Raw genomic sequence first — 17,278 nt, forward strand, 5'->3', positions numbered from 1 at the left:
CAACTATAAATGGTTTATATTGTTACCTTATTATCCTACTGTTAGCTAATTAAGTAGTAATATCTTTTCTTTTCACTAGAGATTAGATAAGTTTTATAACTGCTGACAATGCACTTCCTTTGATATCATTGTGATGCTATTAATATAGTAATATTCCCAAAAGATATTAAAGATTATTACTATGTAATATTTCTAGAAAGAGAAAATAATTTTAAATGGCCTAAAATTCAGCATCAAAACCAAGAAGTTAATTCAGAATGGCCTAAATGCCAGAATTCTGCATAGATCTGGCTACAGAATGTCACCACTCTGACAAAAAGGAAGCTATGAAATAGGTAACTAGCAATGACTTTGAATATACTGCTGCCAAAGTCCCACCATAATAACTTTTTTATTGAAGTGAAGGAAATTATTTTTAAACTTTATATGGCAAATGAAAAATCCAGAAAAACACAAAACCAGATAAATGTATTCCAAAAAGTAACAGTCACTCTTGTTGCTTGAGCCAAAGATCCCTATAAGTCAATCTAAATAGTTAATTTTCTTCTCAAAAATCACTATTTCTTTGTTTTTAAGATGTTGGCAAATACTGAAAATTTCAAAAATATAGTAATATAATTTATAAATATGTCAACACAGAATACTAATAAATGTCTTGTAGAGAACATTTATAAAGCTGCTTCCCCAAATTTAGAATACCCAGAAAACACAACTTCTGAAGATGTAGCAACATTTACATGGTCCGTTTTCAAAGTCTCGATATAAACAGCTCTCAGTTCTAATTTCAACTGGTTTGTCTTCAGTACATGATATTTGATGGCAAAGAACAGGATCTTTTAAGAGTTCTTGTGTAGTATTGATCTGTTTGAAAGTGCTGAATTGAACAAATGCAGCCCACAGAATTAAAAATTTGAACACTTGAATGTACAGGATCACGTAAAACAGGGAATTCTGAAGTTTTCTGCCAGGGGTTTTTTAATGGAGAATTGTCTTTCATAGGATTTTTTTCTTTATTCTCTTTTGAGGTGGTGCCTCTGTCTTCCAAAGCCCGAGCAAGCATGTAACTAACTTTTCTTTGATGAGCCAAAGCTTCTTCTTTATCATTTAACTGCATGCACAGAAATTAAAAACATACCAGTTAGTATATCACAGAGTACAGAGCTATAGTCAGAAGTATTTCATGAAAATGTTCAACCTCCAGTCTAAGCCAGTCAGTATGAATAAATCAATTAGGTATCCACTGATTCCTAAGCATTATGCTACATGGTATTGAGGATTTTTTTTTTTAAAAGGAAAAATAGAAAACAGCGTTCTATCGAAAAATTTTTTAAGTCATCTGAAGAGAAAGGAGAAAGAAGTATATATTTACATGGTATGTGTGTATATGTGTATATATGTATATATAATACCAACATGTACTTACCTCTGAAAGAATGTTGAAGTTATTTATATAAAAATTGTTTTTATATTTTTATATGCAAATAAACTTTAATACTCTTCTATAGATAAGTATGTTCATATAACATGAGTTTCTTTGTATAGTCATCTATGAAATTGAGGATAACAGGACCGATTTCAGGGTTGTGGTAATGAATAAAGGATATAATGCATGAGGAAGTTCGTTGAACACTAAAAATTCCTGAATATATAAGTCTTGTCATGAACTGTATATGTAACTGCAGATGATGGAGATGCCTGGACTTAATTACAGGGAGCCTCCTCTTTTCAGAGGTGGAGCTTTAAAGCTGCACAGGAAGAACATGGATGGGAGAAGTGGGAAGCATGTGTGGGGTGTTTAAGGAGATGAAGATCATAATTCTGGAAAATGGTACCTGAAATGGGAACAGAGCATAAAAGTCAAGTATAGAGCGATAAAGAGTTGAATTAATAGGAAGGAAAAAGATAAGCTCATCCACAGCCTCTAACAAAAAGCAAAGATACTAACCAAATCTGTTAGCGTCTTAAAGACTTCCTGAGGATCATGCTGGTCACCAGTACTCTTAGAACTGTTTTCCAAAGGGAGCATACCCAACAGTTTCTGCCCTAAGGTCTTCTTACTCCTTTGTGATGGTAACCCTAAAATGGAACATGAAAATCCAGCTGAGACACAAAAAGACACTCACTGAAGTACTTCCAGACAAAGAGGTAAGCGTGAACCAAGGCTAATTCATTACTAAATCAGCCAGGACCTTGTCCTCTTCAGGTGACCTCTAGCACGAGTGAGTCAGGCAGCACAGTGCAGTGGGAAAAGCAGACTTTAGAGCCAGGATTGCAAACGCAGGTGAGAGGCCACAGTGTGAGAACCCAGAGCAGCGCCCTCCCACTCTCATTGCTCAGCAGCTGCCCATGGGAGAATGCAGCCTGTGCTACCTGATAATCTCAGTCTTCCAAAGGAGCCAGCAATCCACATTTGCATGTGAAATCTCCCAGTGTAAAGGTTAGCCACCTGCCCACAATATTTGAGAACACTATTCACTCCCAACAAAACATGTCTGCAGACAGGTGGCCTCTGAACCATGCAAACTCTGCTTTAGAGCCAGAAAGACCTGGACTTGAATCCCCATTTAACCACTTTCTAATGGTATCATGTTGGACAAGTTCTCTGAGCTACATATCCTCACTTCCAGAATGAGAATAATAGTACCTATGCTCTATTGTTGGGTTGCTGTGCCATTGTATAATAGAGCACGGGCTGGGGGAAGGGAGTGGGCAGTTAGTATTGAATGGGGATACAGAGTTTGTTTGGGAAGATGAAAAAGTTCTGGAGATGGATGGTGGTGATGATTATACAACAATGAGAATGGACTTCTTGTCACTTAAAAATGGTTAAAATGGTAAGTTTTAAAAAAATGGTTCTAAAGAACCTAGGAGCAGGACAGGAATAAAGACGCAGATGTAGAGAAGGGACCTGAGGATATGGGGAGGGGGAAGGGTAAGATGGGACAAAGTGAAAGAGAAGCATGGACATACATACACTACCAAACGTAAAATAGATAGCTAGTGGGAAGCAGCCGCATAGCACAGGGAGATCAGCTTGGTGCTTTGTGACCGCCTGGAGGGGTGGGATAGGGAGGGTGGGAGGGAGGGAGACGCAAGAGGGAGGAGATATGGGGACATGTATATGTATAAGTGATTCACTTTGTTATAAAGCAGAAACTAACACACCATTGTAGAGCAATTATACTCGAATAAAGATGTTAAAAAAAAATGCATATTTTATCACAATTAAAAAAAAAAACAATTGTGAAAGCACCTAGCCCAGCTACTGACATAATGCTTAAAAGTCCACATCCTGGAATATGTACACTGATATTCTTCATCCATAGAAAGGATGCAATTTGTAGCAGAAAATACAAAATTTATAGATTTATACAAAGAAAGTTTCAAGAATGTTTTTAGAATGCTGTGCAAATGGTCTAATGATCAGATAAAGTCTAAAGGGACAATTCCCTTTCCACCCAATCCTGATGAACCACAGTGACTGGGCCTCACACCTGACCTTTTTCAATAGCAGCTGTGGCAAGGGGGAAAAGCCAGACAAGTTGACCAGCTCACCAGTTCTGAGAGTGGATGGATCTGTCTCTATTTTCAATCTAAAAAAAAGGAAACATGCTTATAAGCTATCTCTCAGAACTTGTCTAAGCAGCCTTATCAAGAAGAAAAGTTAACACAGTGTTAACCACAAATAAGAAAATGACCTGGAACAGTCATCTTGTACCAGATTACTGAAGTATATTAAAATGAATCAAAGTCTTGTCACTAAGAAACAGAGAGCTACTAAACCTTTTATGGACTTGTAAAGGCTTTTCAGAGATAAACTAATTATTTTAAATTCTGCTTCCAGTCTCTCTCAGTACCTTAACAGAAAGCAAAGATTGGGAGCTGTACCTCTCAAATCGTATTTTCTATGGAGAAGTTCCTGAATTCTGTAAAAAGCTAAGAAAGGCAGGAATTCTGGAATATAAAATGAGTACAAGTGCTGAACTGAATATGAACCTACCACTTCTATTCTTTCTCCCTACTCTTCTCTCTACCTTCCATCAAAACAAAATCAGATTTTCAAAGGGATTTGACTTCAGTTAACACAAAAAACACCTAGGCTGCCCTCTGAGAGTATACCTTTGAAAATTTTGCGATCCAGCTCCTATCAAGGGCCTCACTGAAAGAAGAGGTACTTGAGGAAGATCACCCGCACATTTGTTGTTCACGGTAGAACTAGATATTCTTAATGTTTTCCACCAATTCCTCAAAGGCTAAGTACATTGGACTATGTTAGCTTATTTCCCTGGCAAATCACTTACCTTGACATTAAGGTTATACCTTTACCTTTTATCAAGGGATTATTATAGAAAACAGCCATATAAATACTACTTATTTTTTTATTATAAGTGACTGTTGAGGACTTAGCCATTATATTTGCACACTGGCCTCTGTCAGTCTCATATCAGAAAACACCTTTAGAAGTTAATTTCAGTACAATGTGGAATGCCTGATTAAGAACGAACAAGAGTGGAGGAACATTATTTCCCCCCTTTTGCCCTGACTTCTACTTGACTAAATACATAGCTTTTATAATCTGCTTTCACCGTTCTTGTTTACTACTTCTGTTTTTATTATCCCTATAAGCTGTTTCTTAACACTTCAGCAGAGGTGGGTAAAGTTTAGTTAATGAAGCTAAAATTCACAACACTTGACCCCTATACTAATGCTAATATGCACTGTTTGAAAAGAGATATTTCAAACAAAATTAGGTATCTACTATTAAAAGTTTCATTTTTAATACTGTAAGATTCTTATTGGTCCTAAATTCATCTGAAAATGAGAGATACTGGAACTAGGATTATGGATTTTGTCAAAAAAGATTTAGAAACAGGGTCATGTCAGAATTTGAATACTAAAAATTTACACTTCTTAATAAACTTCACTTTAATCTTTCTTGACTGATAAATGGTTTCAAATTGGAATTTTAAATTGAAGCAATATGAAGCCTACTGAATAATACTTACAAATGAAAATTGAGATTGACCATTTAGAGAAACTAAAATTTCTAAAAAATAACAGCTACTTTGTTTATATTGGACAGTCTACATACTTCAATGGCAGTTTATTCTCTCGTGCCATTTTTGTATATTTTGTTTACACTAATACCATAATGACTCCAAAATGGCCATGAACTTTTGATAGGCTTGTGAACCAAAACCTAAACCTTAACTTCTGTTTCACTTTTTATAAGAATATTTTATTAATTTGTCCAATTTAAGATTATTTCTCTACTGCTCAATGTCTCCTTCCAAAGTCACACATTTCAATAAAGTTTAATTAGATATATAGATTTAATGTTGGGTTCCACTGTTGGGTTCTAGTGCTCTTATAAATTTTTTCCACTAAAAATCTCTACCAAAAAAGAGATTCTCCTGTTACTTTATGGTTTCATCTGCATAAGTAACATCCAGTGACTCCTTTTTTCCCATGGTTGTTATATTTTTAGATAAATCATAACTATATGTGAAATTTCAATTATATTCACCATATTAACTGCTTAATCAACTATGATTATAACCAAAAACAACTGAAATTACCTTATACCTGATTATTACCATTATAATTCATATTTACCATCATCTTTAAGGTGCTTCCAATTTGTCCCTTTTGTTGCTTTCTTACACATTTTATCCATTTGTGTCAATCTTAGTGCCTGGTCATTTTTCCTCATTAATTGTTGCTCAAATGCAATTCTGAATGCATCTGCCATTATGTAGGCTTCTTCTTTACTCTTCTGCAGAAGTTCCAACTGGTTTTGAAAGAAAGTTTGAGAGGTGTTAGAGGCAAAACCAGAACAATTCTTTCCTGAATGCTGAGTCAGATTAGCAAATGCAGTAGGAGTTTTCTGCCTGCCCTTGATCTATTGCATCCGCTTAATCTAATTACTACATGCCATTCTCTTCTGCAGTAGCTGCCCACTCTGAACTAGATTACCAGGAGTTTCTCTTGTGCCTATCAGTTCCCTGGTAATCCTACTCTTAGACCTCATTATTCTAGACGGGCCTCGTGTATGTCCTGCCCAACGAGGAAGAAGGGAGGATGCCAACGGCTGCATTTCAGTTCTGCCTTGGGCCATGCCAGAAAATACCACTGAAAACAATTATGAATACCATCTTTCAGATACCTCCCACAGCTGACTCTGATCTTTGTAATCTTATGCTTTTCCTGATGAATTGCTAATGTTTAGCTGTTTGCTTTCATATATACTCTGAAGACTAAATTCCAAACCTTCAATAAAAACGTTTTAAAAATTACGGTCCATACTGTGTTTGTTGTGAAAGCCTAATTATAATGGCAGCTATCATTTGATTAAATGCCAGGCATGGCCCGGTGCTAAACATTATATGTCTACCGTGTTTATTTTTGACAACAACCCTCCAAACTAGTTATTAGCCTCCATTTAACATACGCATCCAAAGCCACAAAGCTGGAAAATGATGGAGCTGAGATTCAAACCTAGGTCTGGCTGGCACAAAGTTTCCTTCAACTGTACCTTGCAGCTTTTCTAATAAGCTTCATGTTTATCTCTCAGCTAATCGGTGTTGCATATCCTGGTGATTTTAAGCATGTGTGCCTTTTCCTCTAATATCTAGTAATTTTAGGGCCATGTATAGACAAAAGAAATATGAACTTAGGAAATATTAACTAAAACACAGGCAAACAACTTTTCATGGCTGCAATATCGTGCCAAGTAATGTAAATAAAATCCAGTTTATATGTTAATGTTATCATTTAAAACTAAGAATAAGTTCCACAGCCAAAGACTACCAAATTAAGCTAATTATTACATATACTTCCATTTATTCTACTTTGTGTTAATGGAGAAGCAAAACCAAAGCTTTTACTGTTTTGATAACACAATACCTCCTGTTTGACCTGAAGGAGCATTTTCCTAGTAGATGCTGCCAGTCTGGCACAGGTACAGGGGCTCCCTCTGGGACCGTGACAAAGGCAGGCTCCCAGGACTGCAAGCTTTAAATCCAAAAGAATTATCCGTTACTAAGTGCCACGTTGCTCAGCCGTACACAAACACGGGGCGCACACACAAACCCATGCACATTTTATTCAAGCACCTAATTCAAAGAAACTGCAAAGGAAAACAAAAATGGGAAGCTGAGACCATGATTTCAGGACCCAAGGGGAAATTTACAAATGAGAGACTGTTATTACTTGGAACAAAAATACACAGGAATTCTGCATTCCTTCTGCTCACGCTCCAAAACCTTTCACTTGGTACCAGTTTCCTGTACTTCTGAGTTCTTGGCAGGAACTTGACCTAACGAAGTAAATCTAAACATCCACAATATGGATTTCCTGTGACTGGGTTTGGCCTTGCTATCCAGCATTCATTACTGTCAGGTCCTGCCAGGAGAGATGCATGCTCAGAAATAATGAGTGAATTCTAAGGAAAACAATCATCCTGCCACTCCTAAAAAAATGGTCTATGATCATGTAATAAATTCTTAATATATTTCTTGGCTCATCCACTGTTCTGGAATTGCATATGGCCCTCATCCTTCAAAACCTGTCTTTGGATCACAATGAAGAAACTAATCCATGTGGGTCACTCCTGGTTGATCACTGTAGCCAGAAGAAAAGTAAGAACTGTTGTACTTTTTTTTTTTTTTTTTTTTTTTTTTTTGCGGTACGCGGGCCTCTCACTGTTGTGGCCTCTCCCGTTGCGGAGAACGCGCTCTGGACGCGCAGGCTCAGCAGCCATGGCTCACGGGCCCAGCCGCTCCGCGGCAATGTGGGATTTTCCCGGACCAGGGCACGAACCCCTGTCCCCTGCATCGGCAGGCGGACTCTCAACCACTGCGCCACCAGGGAAGCCCTGTTGTACTTTTTTTTAAAAACCCATTTTGGCAACTAACCACAAGTTGCTTTCCCAAAATATTTCAACAGCTTCCAATTTAATGGAGGCGGTCTATGTAACATATTGTGCCATATCTTTTAAAGTTTCATGTGGAACATACTACAAAATTATTGTCTAAGCTTCCTGCTGCTATAAATTTCCCATGGACTGGCTTAAAACAGAATCTTATTTTAGAGACTGTTTAGAGAGGAAGATTCCATGGTCTCTCTTAGTGTAAAGGCTATTTCAGAAAATTCCTTCTTGCATTAATGATAACTGTGAAGTACACAGTGAGCTTTCAGTTGACTCAAGTGTACAAATGGCGGCTATGTGGCAGATTGGTATCTTCCCTTTTCAACTTCCCGCTCCTGATAATTGTCGCTGCGAAAGTTGCCAAAAGCAACTTAAGACCTGGGTAGGGCCAATATAAAAATGCAAGGTTTCTGCAAGGACCTCTGCATCCTAATTCTATGTCCTTACCTCAGTGCTCCTTCATCAACTGGCTCAGGGCCCATGTTCTTGCCTGCCATAACGTTACTTAAAGCCTACTCAAGATTATAATAAAGCACGCTTTTTCTGAACTTTCTCTCCGCTCAGTTTCTTTTTCTTTTTTTTGCTATTACACTAGTTTTCCACCCAGGCAGTAGAGCATGGTGATCAAAAGCACAGACTCAAAACTCTACCTGGGTGTAAATCCCAGCTCCACCACTTAGTAGCTTTCTGACTTTGGGCAAATCACTTAAACCTTCTGTGCCAAAATTACCTCATTTGTAAAACAGGGATTTAATTGTACTCACCTTATTTGGTAGTTGTGAGAATTAAATGTGTTAATCTATGTGAATCACTTAGTGTCTGGCACTTACTAAGGACTATATATTTGCTATTATTAGTACTAGTTGCTTTATTTGAAATTCTATAATAAGTGAATGGCTACCCCTTCTCACTCCACTGGTACACTTATTTCTCATGAGTCCCCAGAACATTTGTAAGACATTTCACACCTCAGCAAGCAATTAGCAATGCATCAGCAGATCTTTGTCCTGGACCTGGTTCAACCCCAGAGTGACTGCATCACTTTGGGAAAGTAACCAAAACTGAGCCTGAGTTTCCTCCTTTGTAAAATGGGGATAATACCTGCTTTGCAGCCCTCAAAAGACCATTACGAAGATCAGATTAAAAAATGTGTGGCAAAGTACTCTGATGCTGTAAGCCTCTACCCAGGGAAGATACTACTAACATACTTTCTGCTAAAGCTGTAGAAAAAGGAAATAAAAGGCACAGGAAGTGGCTAGCACATCCCCTAATGTCCAAGAATGCTGTGCCTGAAAGGTATGGTACCAGCACGGCTGAAGAGTGGACCTGGGCCTCTCTCACCCTCGGTCTCAAATTGCTAAGTATGGTTCTATCCTAGAAGTGGAGCTGATGGCGACAGCAGAAAGAAAATGGAAGTGGAAAATTTCCCTCCTACTAAACTTTCATACCTGCTTACCTACCTCAAGACCTGAAACCTCTGTAAAGCCACTTGTGTCCTGGCATGTGTTTTCCTGAGCCATCTTCTGCTGTTTGATATCAAGCATGGCGAGGGCCTCCAAATACTGTTGATTCAAAACTAGGAAGGGCCATGTAAGAAAGTGTTAGGAGGTCTAACCCCAGCCTCACCTAATCCAGTTAAACCAACACCACATACTTCTTCTAAGCAAGGGATATACAACTACCCACAAAATCTGTCTCCAACCAGAAAATTTGATAGAATAGTGGGTATCAAGAGAGTTAAAACTAGATAAAATGTTAATTTTAATGTGGAAATAATTTTGCAACCGAAGTCTGGTCTTCATTTGCTCAAAGAAACTTTGTAGGATTTTCAAAAGGAGAACATACAAAGGCTAATTATCCACACTGTGAGACGATCAGATGATGAAATCTCATATATTGTATTAAAGTCAACTCTACCAGCTCTCCAAACTCTATCAGACTTTTCTTTTAGTTAGTTTTCACAAGAGGCTCTCAACGCAAATATTTAGAACAAGAGGGGTCCTGCTACTTACTGGAAAGCAGAATAACAGTAACTTTCCCTCTCTTCTTATAGGGTGGAAGGATAGGGAGGAAGGGACAGGAGTAGTGGTTATGAGCAACTTCTGTCCTGGCACCAACCTAACATGGGGGAAATCACTATCTGCTCAAATCACTGGTGTGGAGAAGCATATCTGTGTGTGCAGTTCTCACCCAGGGGATTGCCACAGTTCACTTACTACACTATGTAAAGTGCCGCTCTCGGGCCCATGACCTGACTGAGCACTCATTTTATGCCTTTCAAGCCACCACTTCAAAAGAGTTTCTGCTGGGAATTCCCTGGCGGTCCAGTGGTTAGGGCTCCGGGCTCTCACTGCCAGGGGCCCAGGTTTGATCCCTGGTCAGGGAACTAAGATCCCACATGCCACATGGTGTGGCCAAAAAAAAGATTTCTAAAAAGTTGGTACCACATTAATACTCTTTCATTAACTTTTGTCATATAGTGACTCATTATATAAAAGATATGCTCTGTGTGTGTGTGTGTATACACATACATCTATATAATTTCAAGTCCTTAATGAGTCAAATAATATTTTGAAAAATATTTGTATTTGTGACAAAGTCACAGAAGACACTTTTATGAGAAAAAATTATGAATAACTATACAATTTTATACTTTTCCTACTAGATTCCCAATAAACATACACCTACTCAGGTTCCTCAAACATCAGGTACTCTACCATTTTGTTTACACTGAGTATAAAAACTAAAGGATAAAGGGAGAATCAGGAGAAATTGCTTAATGGGTATAAGGTTTTATTTTGTAGTCATGGAAACGTTTTAGAACTAGATGTTTATAAGCGTTATGAATTGTTCACTTTTAAATGGTTTAAGTTAGGTGAATTTCACCTCAAATTTTTTTTTAATTCGAAAACCTAACTGATCAAACCCACAGCCAACATCGTTCTCAATGGTGAAAAACTGAAACCATTTCCTCTAAGATCAGGAACAAGACAAGGTTGACCACTCTCACCACTATCATTCAACATAGTTTTGGAAGTTTTAGCCACAGCAATCAGAGAAGAAAAAGAAATAAAAGGAATCCAAGTCAGAAAAGTAAAACTGTCACTGTTTGCAGATGACATGATACTATACATAGAGAATCCTAAAGGTGCTACCAGAAAACTACTAGAGCTAATCAATGAATTTGGTAAAGTAGCAGGATACAAAATTAATGCACAGAAATCTCTTGCATTCCTATACACTAATGATGAAAAATCTGAAAGAGAAATTAAGGAATAACTCCCATTTACCACTGCAACAAAAAGAATAAAATACCCAGGAATAAACCTACCTAAGGAGACAAAAGACGTGTATGCAGAAAACTATAAGACACTGATGAAAGAAATTAAAGATGATACAAACAGATGCAGAGATATACCATGTTCTTGGATTGGAAGAATCAACATTGTGAAAATGACTATACTACCCAAAGCACTCTACAGATTCAATGCAGTCCCTAACAAACTAACAATGGCATTTTTCACAGGACTAGAACAAAAAATTGCAGAATTTGTATGGAAACACAAAAGACCCCAAATAGCCAAAGCAATCTTGAGAAACAAAAACAGAGCTGGGGGAATGAGGCTCCCTGACTTCAGACTATACTACAAAGCTACAGTAATCAAGACAGTATGGTATTAGCACAAAAACAGAAATATAGATCAATGGAACAAGAGAGAAAGCCCAGAGATAAACCCATGCACCTATGGTCACCTTATCTTTGATAAGGAGGCAAGAGTATACAATGGAGAAAAGACAGCCTCTTCAAAGTGGTGCTGGGAAAACTGGACAAGTACATGTAAAAGGATGAAATTAGAACACTTCCTAAAACCATACACAAAAATAAACTCAAAATGGATTAAAGACCTAAATGTAAGGCCAGACACTATAAAACTCTTAGAGGAAAACAGGCAGAACGCTCTGACATAAATCACAGCAAGATCCTTTTTGACCCACCTCCTAGAGAAATGGAAATAAAAATAAACAAATGGGGGCTTCCCTGGTGGTGCAGTGGTTGAGAGTCCGCCTGCCGATGCAGGGGACACGGGTTCGCGCCCCGGTCCGGGAAGATCCCACATGCCGCAGAGCGGCTGGGCCCGTGAGCCATGGCCGCTGAGCCTGCGCGTCCGGAGCCTGTGCTCTGCAACGGGAGAGGCCACAACAGTGAGAGGCCCACGTACCACAAAAACAAAAACAAAATAAACAAATGGGACCTAATGAAACTTAAAAGCTTTTGCACAGCAAAGGAAACCACAAAGAAGACAAAAAGGCAACCCTCAGAATGGGAGAAAATATGTAAAAACAAAGCAACTGACAAAGGATTAATCTCCAAAAAAATATACAAGCAGCTCATGCAGCTCAATATCAAAAAAACAAACAACCTGGACTTCCCTGGTAACACAGTGGTTAAGAATCCGCCTGCCAAGGCAGAGGACACGGGTTTGATCCCTGGGCCGGGAAGACCCACGTGCCATGGAGCAACTAAGCCCGTGCACCACAACTACTGAGCCTGTGCTCTAGAGCCCATGAGCCACAACTACTGAAGCCCAGGCGCCTAGAGCCCATGCTCCGCAACAGGAGAAGCCACTGCAAGTGAGAAGCCCGCGCACTGCAACGAAGACGCAATGCAGCCAAATTAATTAATTAAATTAAAAAAAAAAGAATCCAAAAATGGGCAGAAGACCTAGATAGACATTTCTCCAAAGAAGATATACAGATTGCCAACAAACACATGAAAGGATGCTCAACATCACTAATCATTAGAGAAATGCAAGTCAAAACTACAATGAGGTATCACCTCACACCAGTCAGAATCATCAAAAAATCTACAAACAATAAATGCTGAAGAGGGTGTAGAGAAAAGGGAACCGTTTTGCACTGTTGGTGAGAATGTAAATTGATACAGCCACTATGGAGAACAGTATGGAGGTTCCTTAAAAAACTAAAAGTAGAACTACCAGATGACCCAGCAATCCCACTACTGGGCATATACCCTGAGAAAACCATAATTCAAAAAGAGTCATGTACCACATGACTTTGCAGCACCACATTGCAGCTCTATTTACAACAGCCAGGACATGGAAGCAACCTAAGTGTCCATCGACAGTTGAATGGATAAAGATATGGCACATATATACAATGGAATATTACTCAGCCATAAAAAGAAATGAAACTGAGTTATTTGTAGTGAGGTGGATGGACCTAGGGTCTGTCATACAGAGTGAAGTAAGTCAGAAAGAGAAAAACATATACCGTATGCTAACACATATATATGGAATCTAAAAAAAAAAAAAAAATAGTTCTGATGAACCTAGGGGCAGGACAGGACACAGACGTAAAGAAGGGACTAGAGGACACGGGGAGTAGGAATGGTAAGCTGGGACGAAGTAGAGAGTAACACTGACATATATACACTACCAAATGTAAAACAGATAGCTAGTGGGAAGCAGCTGCATAGCACAGGGAGATCAGCTCGGTGCTTTGCAACCACCTAGAGAGGTGGGATAAGGAGGGTGGGAGGGAGATGCAAGAGGGAGAGGATATGGGGATATATGTATACATATAGCTGATTCACTTTGTTATACAGCAGAAACGAACACAACATTGTAAAGCAATTATACTCCAATAAAGATGTTAAAAAAAAAACCTAACTGATGCATTTCTTCTCTTTTATCCTTAAAATATGTTACTTCAAAATATTAGCACTTTGTCTATTGATATTTTGTTCTTAACATAGGACATTCTATATAAAACTGATCTTTTAACATAGTATTTTAAAAGAATTATCAAAATACCACTCTACTTACTTGTATTTTCAGACTTGAGCATTTTAATTTCTTCTGTTTTCAGTTTCAAAGTTTCTTTGAGGACTGCATTTTCACAATTTAGCCTGGAAAAAAGTACCCTCCAAGTAACTAAAACATTAATACTTTGTAGGTGAATGAGAATATTTAATCCCATAATTAGAACACGAAAACTCTAATATAATTTTTCTTACATCAAAACAGTCTAGAATTTATATATGTAATAAAATAAAAATTTAAAGGAGTGTGGTTAGACTTTGAACTTACTCTTAACCCTTCTGTATACTTAGCTGAGAAAGTATGAGAACCAGAAATACCTCTAAGTCATCTATTTTGAACATTCATTCTCTTTACTAAAGTTTCAATCAAGTTAATAACCATTTGAACACCAACTACATGCTTAGGTCACCTTCCAAAATTTGCATAAAAAGATACATAGGGAGGTACAAACTTCCAGTTGTAAAATAAGTAAGTCCTGGGGATGCAATGTACAGCATGAAGCCTGTAGCTAACAATTATTGTACAGTATTTGAAAGCTCCTAAGAGAGTAGACCTTAAAAGTTCTCAACATAAGGAAGAAACTGTAATGATGTACGTCAATGAATATTAACTAGATTTATTGTGATGATCATTTTGCAACATATACAAATATCAAATCATTATATTGTACATCTGAAACTAATACACTGTTATATGTCAATCATACCTCAATTTAAGAAAAAGATACATAGGGAGCTTTATCTATTGAATGAAAATTGGAATTACTTACAAGAGTTCCTAAATTGCCCACCATCGGGACTTCCCTGGTGGTGCAGTGGTTAAGAATCCGCCTGCCAATGCAGGGGACATGGGTTCGAGCCCTGGTCCGGGAAGATCTCACATGCCGCAGAGCAACTAAGCCCACAAGCCACAGCTGCTGAGTCCACGTGCCACAACTAGTGAGCCCACGTGCCACAACTACTGAAGCCCACACACCTAGAGCCCATGCTCCGCAACAAGAAAAGCCACTGCAGTGAGAAGCCCATGCACCACAATGAATAGTCCCCACTCTCAGCAACTAGAGAAGGCCTGCACGCAGCAATGAAGACCCAACACAGCCAAAAATAAGTAAATAAATAAATTTATAAAGGGAAAAAAAAAGGTGCTTTATTCCTCAAGGGCTATAGACATTGCTTGAGAAACTGATTTCAGGTTTTATTAATTTGTAGGTAATTCATGGAAAGGGAATGTCTTAGATTTACATTTTTTGTTTTTTAGATATAACTGACATATTACATTAGTTCAGGTGTACAACACAATGACTCAACACCTGTACATATCACAAAATGTTCACCACAATACAGTCAACATGCGTCACATACATGGATACAGAATTTTTTTTTTATGATGTGAACCATATTTCACTTTTAATTGAGAAACTTTAACTTCGTGACCACCGTTTTAATGATACGAGGCCTGTCCCAAGCACAGCATGTAATATTCCCTAGGAATATCACGTCTTGATAGGTATTTTATTTAAAGTTATAAATTAGACCAGATGATCTGGTGACCGTTTTTAATTACAATTCAGGCTAAATTTAATTCAGGCTAAAAACAAAACTGTAAACAAATATGGAACTCTAGTTAATGGGTTTGATTTTACAATGGTATGTATTAGCAATTCTAAAGTTACTTTCTGTACAGTCTATGATGGAACAAATAAGTAAACATACAGGGTAACTGGAGCCAGGTGTCTCCTTGTGGGACTTACAAATGCAGAGAGGGGCAAGGCTAAGATGAACCCTGTGGTGGTGGTCTGCAATTGGAGATATGAGTATGATCTCATTGATATGTGACAGATACATACATACATAAATGATAAAGAGACAGGTAGATAGATGATAAATCGATGACACAGAAAGACAGATAGATAGATGTATATATATGTGTGTCTGCATCTGTGTATTTTCCAGCTCTGTCCTCTGAGAGGAACTTCACGCAGTGAATCCTCAGTAGTAATGAGCACACCTAGCACACTCAGATCTTGATTTCTAAACACCATTCCCCATTAAAAGGAACTGCTGCTCCTTGAAGAGATACCTAATATTGTAGGCATACTGGCCTAGAATATCTTGTACCAGGAAGCAAGAAAGTGCTCAAAGAAAAATAAACGTCAAAAAGTCACAGGAACACCTGTGCCTGATGGGGCTCCCACTGACCGAAGTTGGAAAATTTTAAGCATCAAAAGAAATTATGGTAGTAATAGCTTTTAACCCACTGAATAATGCAAGAATCCTTGAATCCGTATTGGTATAAACAAACGAGAAGGAAAAACTCTTTTTTGCAGTAAAATGCCAACATACAAATGTAGAAGGAAGAAGGGAATTAGAAAATTACCATTTGGCAACATTGTAGTAATAATTGCTTCAGGTAGAATATCAGTGGATACAAAAACGAGTGGGTGAAACGTCTGCTGAGTCACAGTATAGTTACATAACTTTCAAGTATCTCTCCACAAGATGCTTATTAATTACAAGGGGAAAAACAGTGACTTAATAGTGGAGAATGAGGGCAGACACCATACCTTAACCAAGTGATCAAGATTCACATCCTAGGAATAGGACAAATCAGCACCACATGCCTCCTGATGTGATGGACTAAGAATACATTGCTTCAGTGGTAATACTGCCCAAAATGCACAACCCAATTCAAGCCAGAAGCATCAGATACCCTCATTGTAGGATATTCTATAAAATAATGGGTCTGTCCACCTCAAAATAATGTAAAGGTTATAAAAGATAAACACTGAAGAACTGTTTCAGATTAAAGGAGACTAAAATTTAGACATGACAACCAAATGCAACATGTGGTTCTGGACTGGTCCTGAACAGGGGAAATTGTTTTTTCTCTTTTGCTCTAAGAACATTATTAAGATAGTTGGTAATATAGCTGGCACATTAAATAATAGTATTGGGTTAAGGTCTTGATTTTTGTAACTATATTATGTTATAAACGAGAACGTCCCTTTTAAAAAAAAATACAAACTGAAGTATTTAGAGTAACGGGACCCTATATATGCACAATGGTTCAGAAAATATTACCTCTATATTTATGTATTTAACTACAAAGAGAGCGAAAGAAAGGAAAAAAGAATGATAAAGTAAATGTGATAAAGAGTTAAAATTTGGAGAATCTCGGTGAAAGATATATAGGAGTTGTTCTATTCTTACAACTGTTCTGTAAGTCTTCAATTATCTCAAATTAAGAGTTAAGAAGTAATAAATTTTAAAATTAGGTACTAAAGCCATCTATAACCCCAGATACCAAATCAATTTCTCAGTGATTAAATTATAGCATATTCATAAGGTCAAAGCTATTAAATAAATTCACACTAATACAAGAGTTGCTCAAAAGACTGAAAAAACAGTGCAAGGCTAAAATAACTTGGGAAACATGGCTCTTAAACTGTATTTTAATATACAGTTTATACTAGTTTTTAAAGAAAGAAAATTAACAGTAACAGTAA

The 17,278-nt window shown here is 37.7% G+C and overlaps 1 protein-coding gene across 2 annotated transcripts in view; it reads right to left on the reverse strand.

Annotated features, from left to right (window-relative positions):
- Positions 1-102: 102 nt before the first annotated feature.
- The window catches only part of CCDC125 (coiled-coil domain containing 125), a 31,292-nt gene continuing 14,116 nt past the window's right edge, over positions 103-17,278 (reverse strand). For both annotated transcript variants that reach the window (XM_079915280.1, XM_079915281.1), the window contains 6 exons: positions 13,777-13,859; positions 9,391-9,506; positions 6,907-7,014; positions 5,617-5,791; positions 1,946-2,076; positions 103-1,108 (listed from right to left, as the gene is read on the reverse strand). In XM_079915280.1, coding sequence (XP_079771406.1) covers positions 800-1,108; positions 1,946-2,076; positions 5,617-5,791; positions 6,907-7,014; positions 9,391-9,506; positions 13,777-13,859 — 922 coding nt within the window. In that variant the 3' untranslated portion in view covers positions 103-799. The remainder of the gene's footprint in view (positions 1,109-1,945; positions 2,077-5,616; positions 5,792-6,906; positions 7,015-9,390; positions 9,507-13,776; positions 13,860-17,278) is intronic.

Source organism: Stenella coeruleoalba (genome assembly GCF_951394435.1).
Source record: "Stenella coeruleoalba genome assembly, chromosome: 3".
NCBI lineage: Eukaryota > Metazoa > Chordata > Mammalia > Artiodactyla > Delphinidae > Stenella > Stenella coeruleoalba.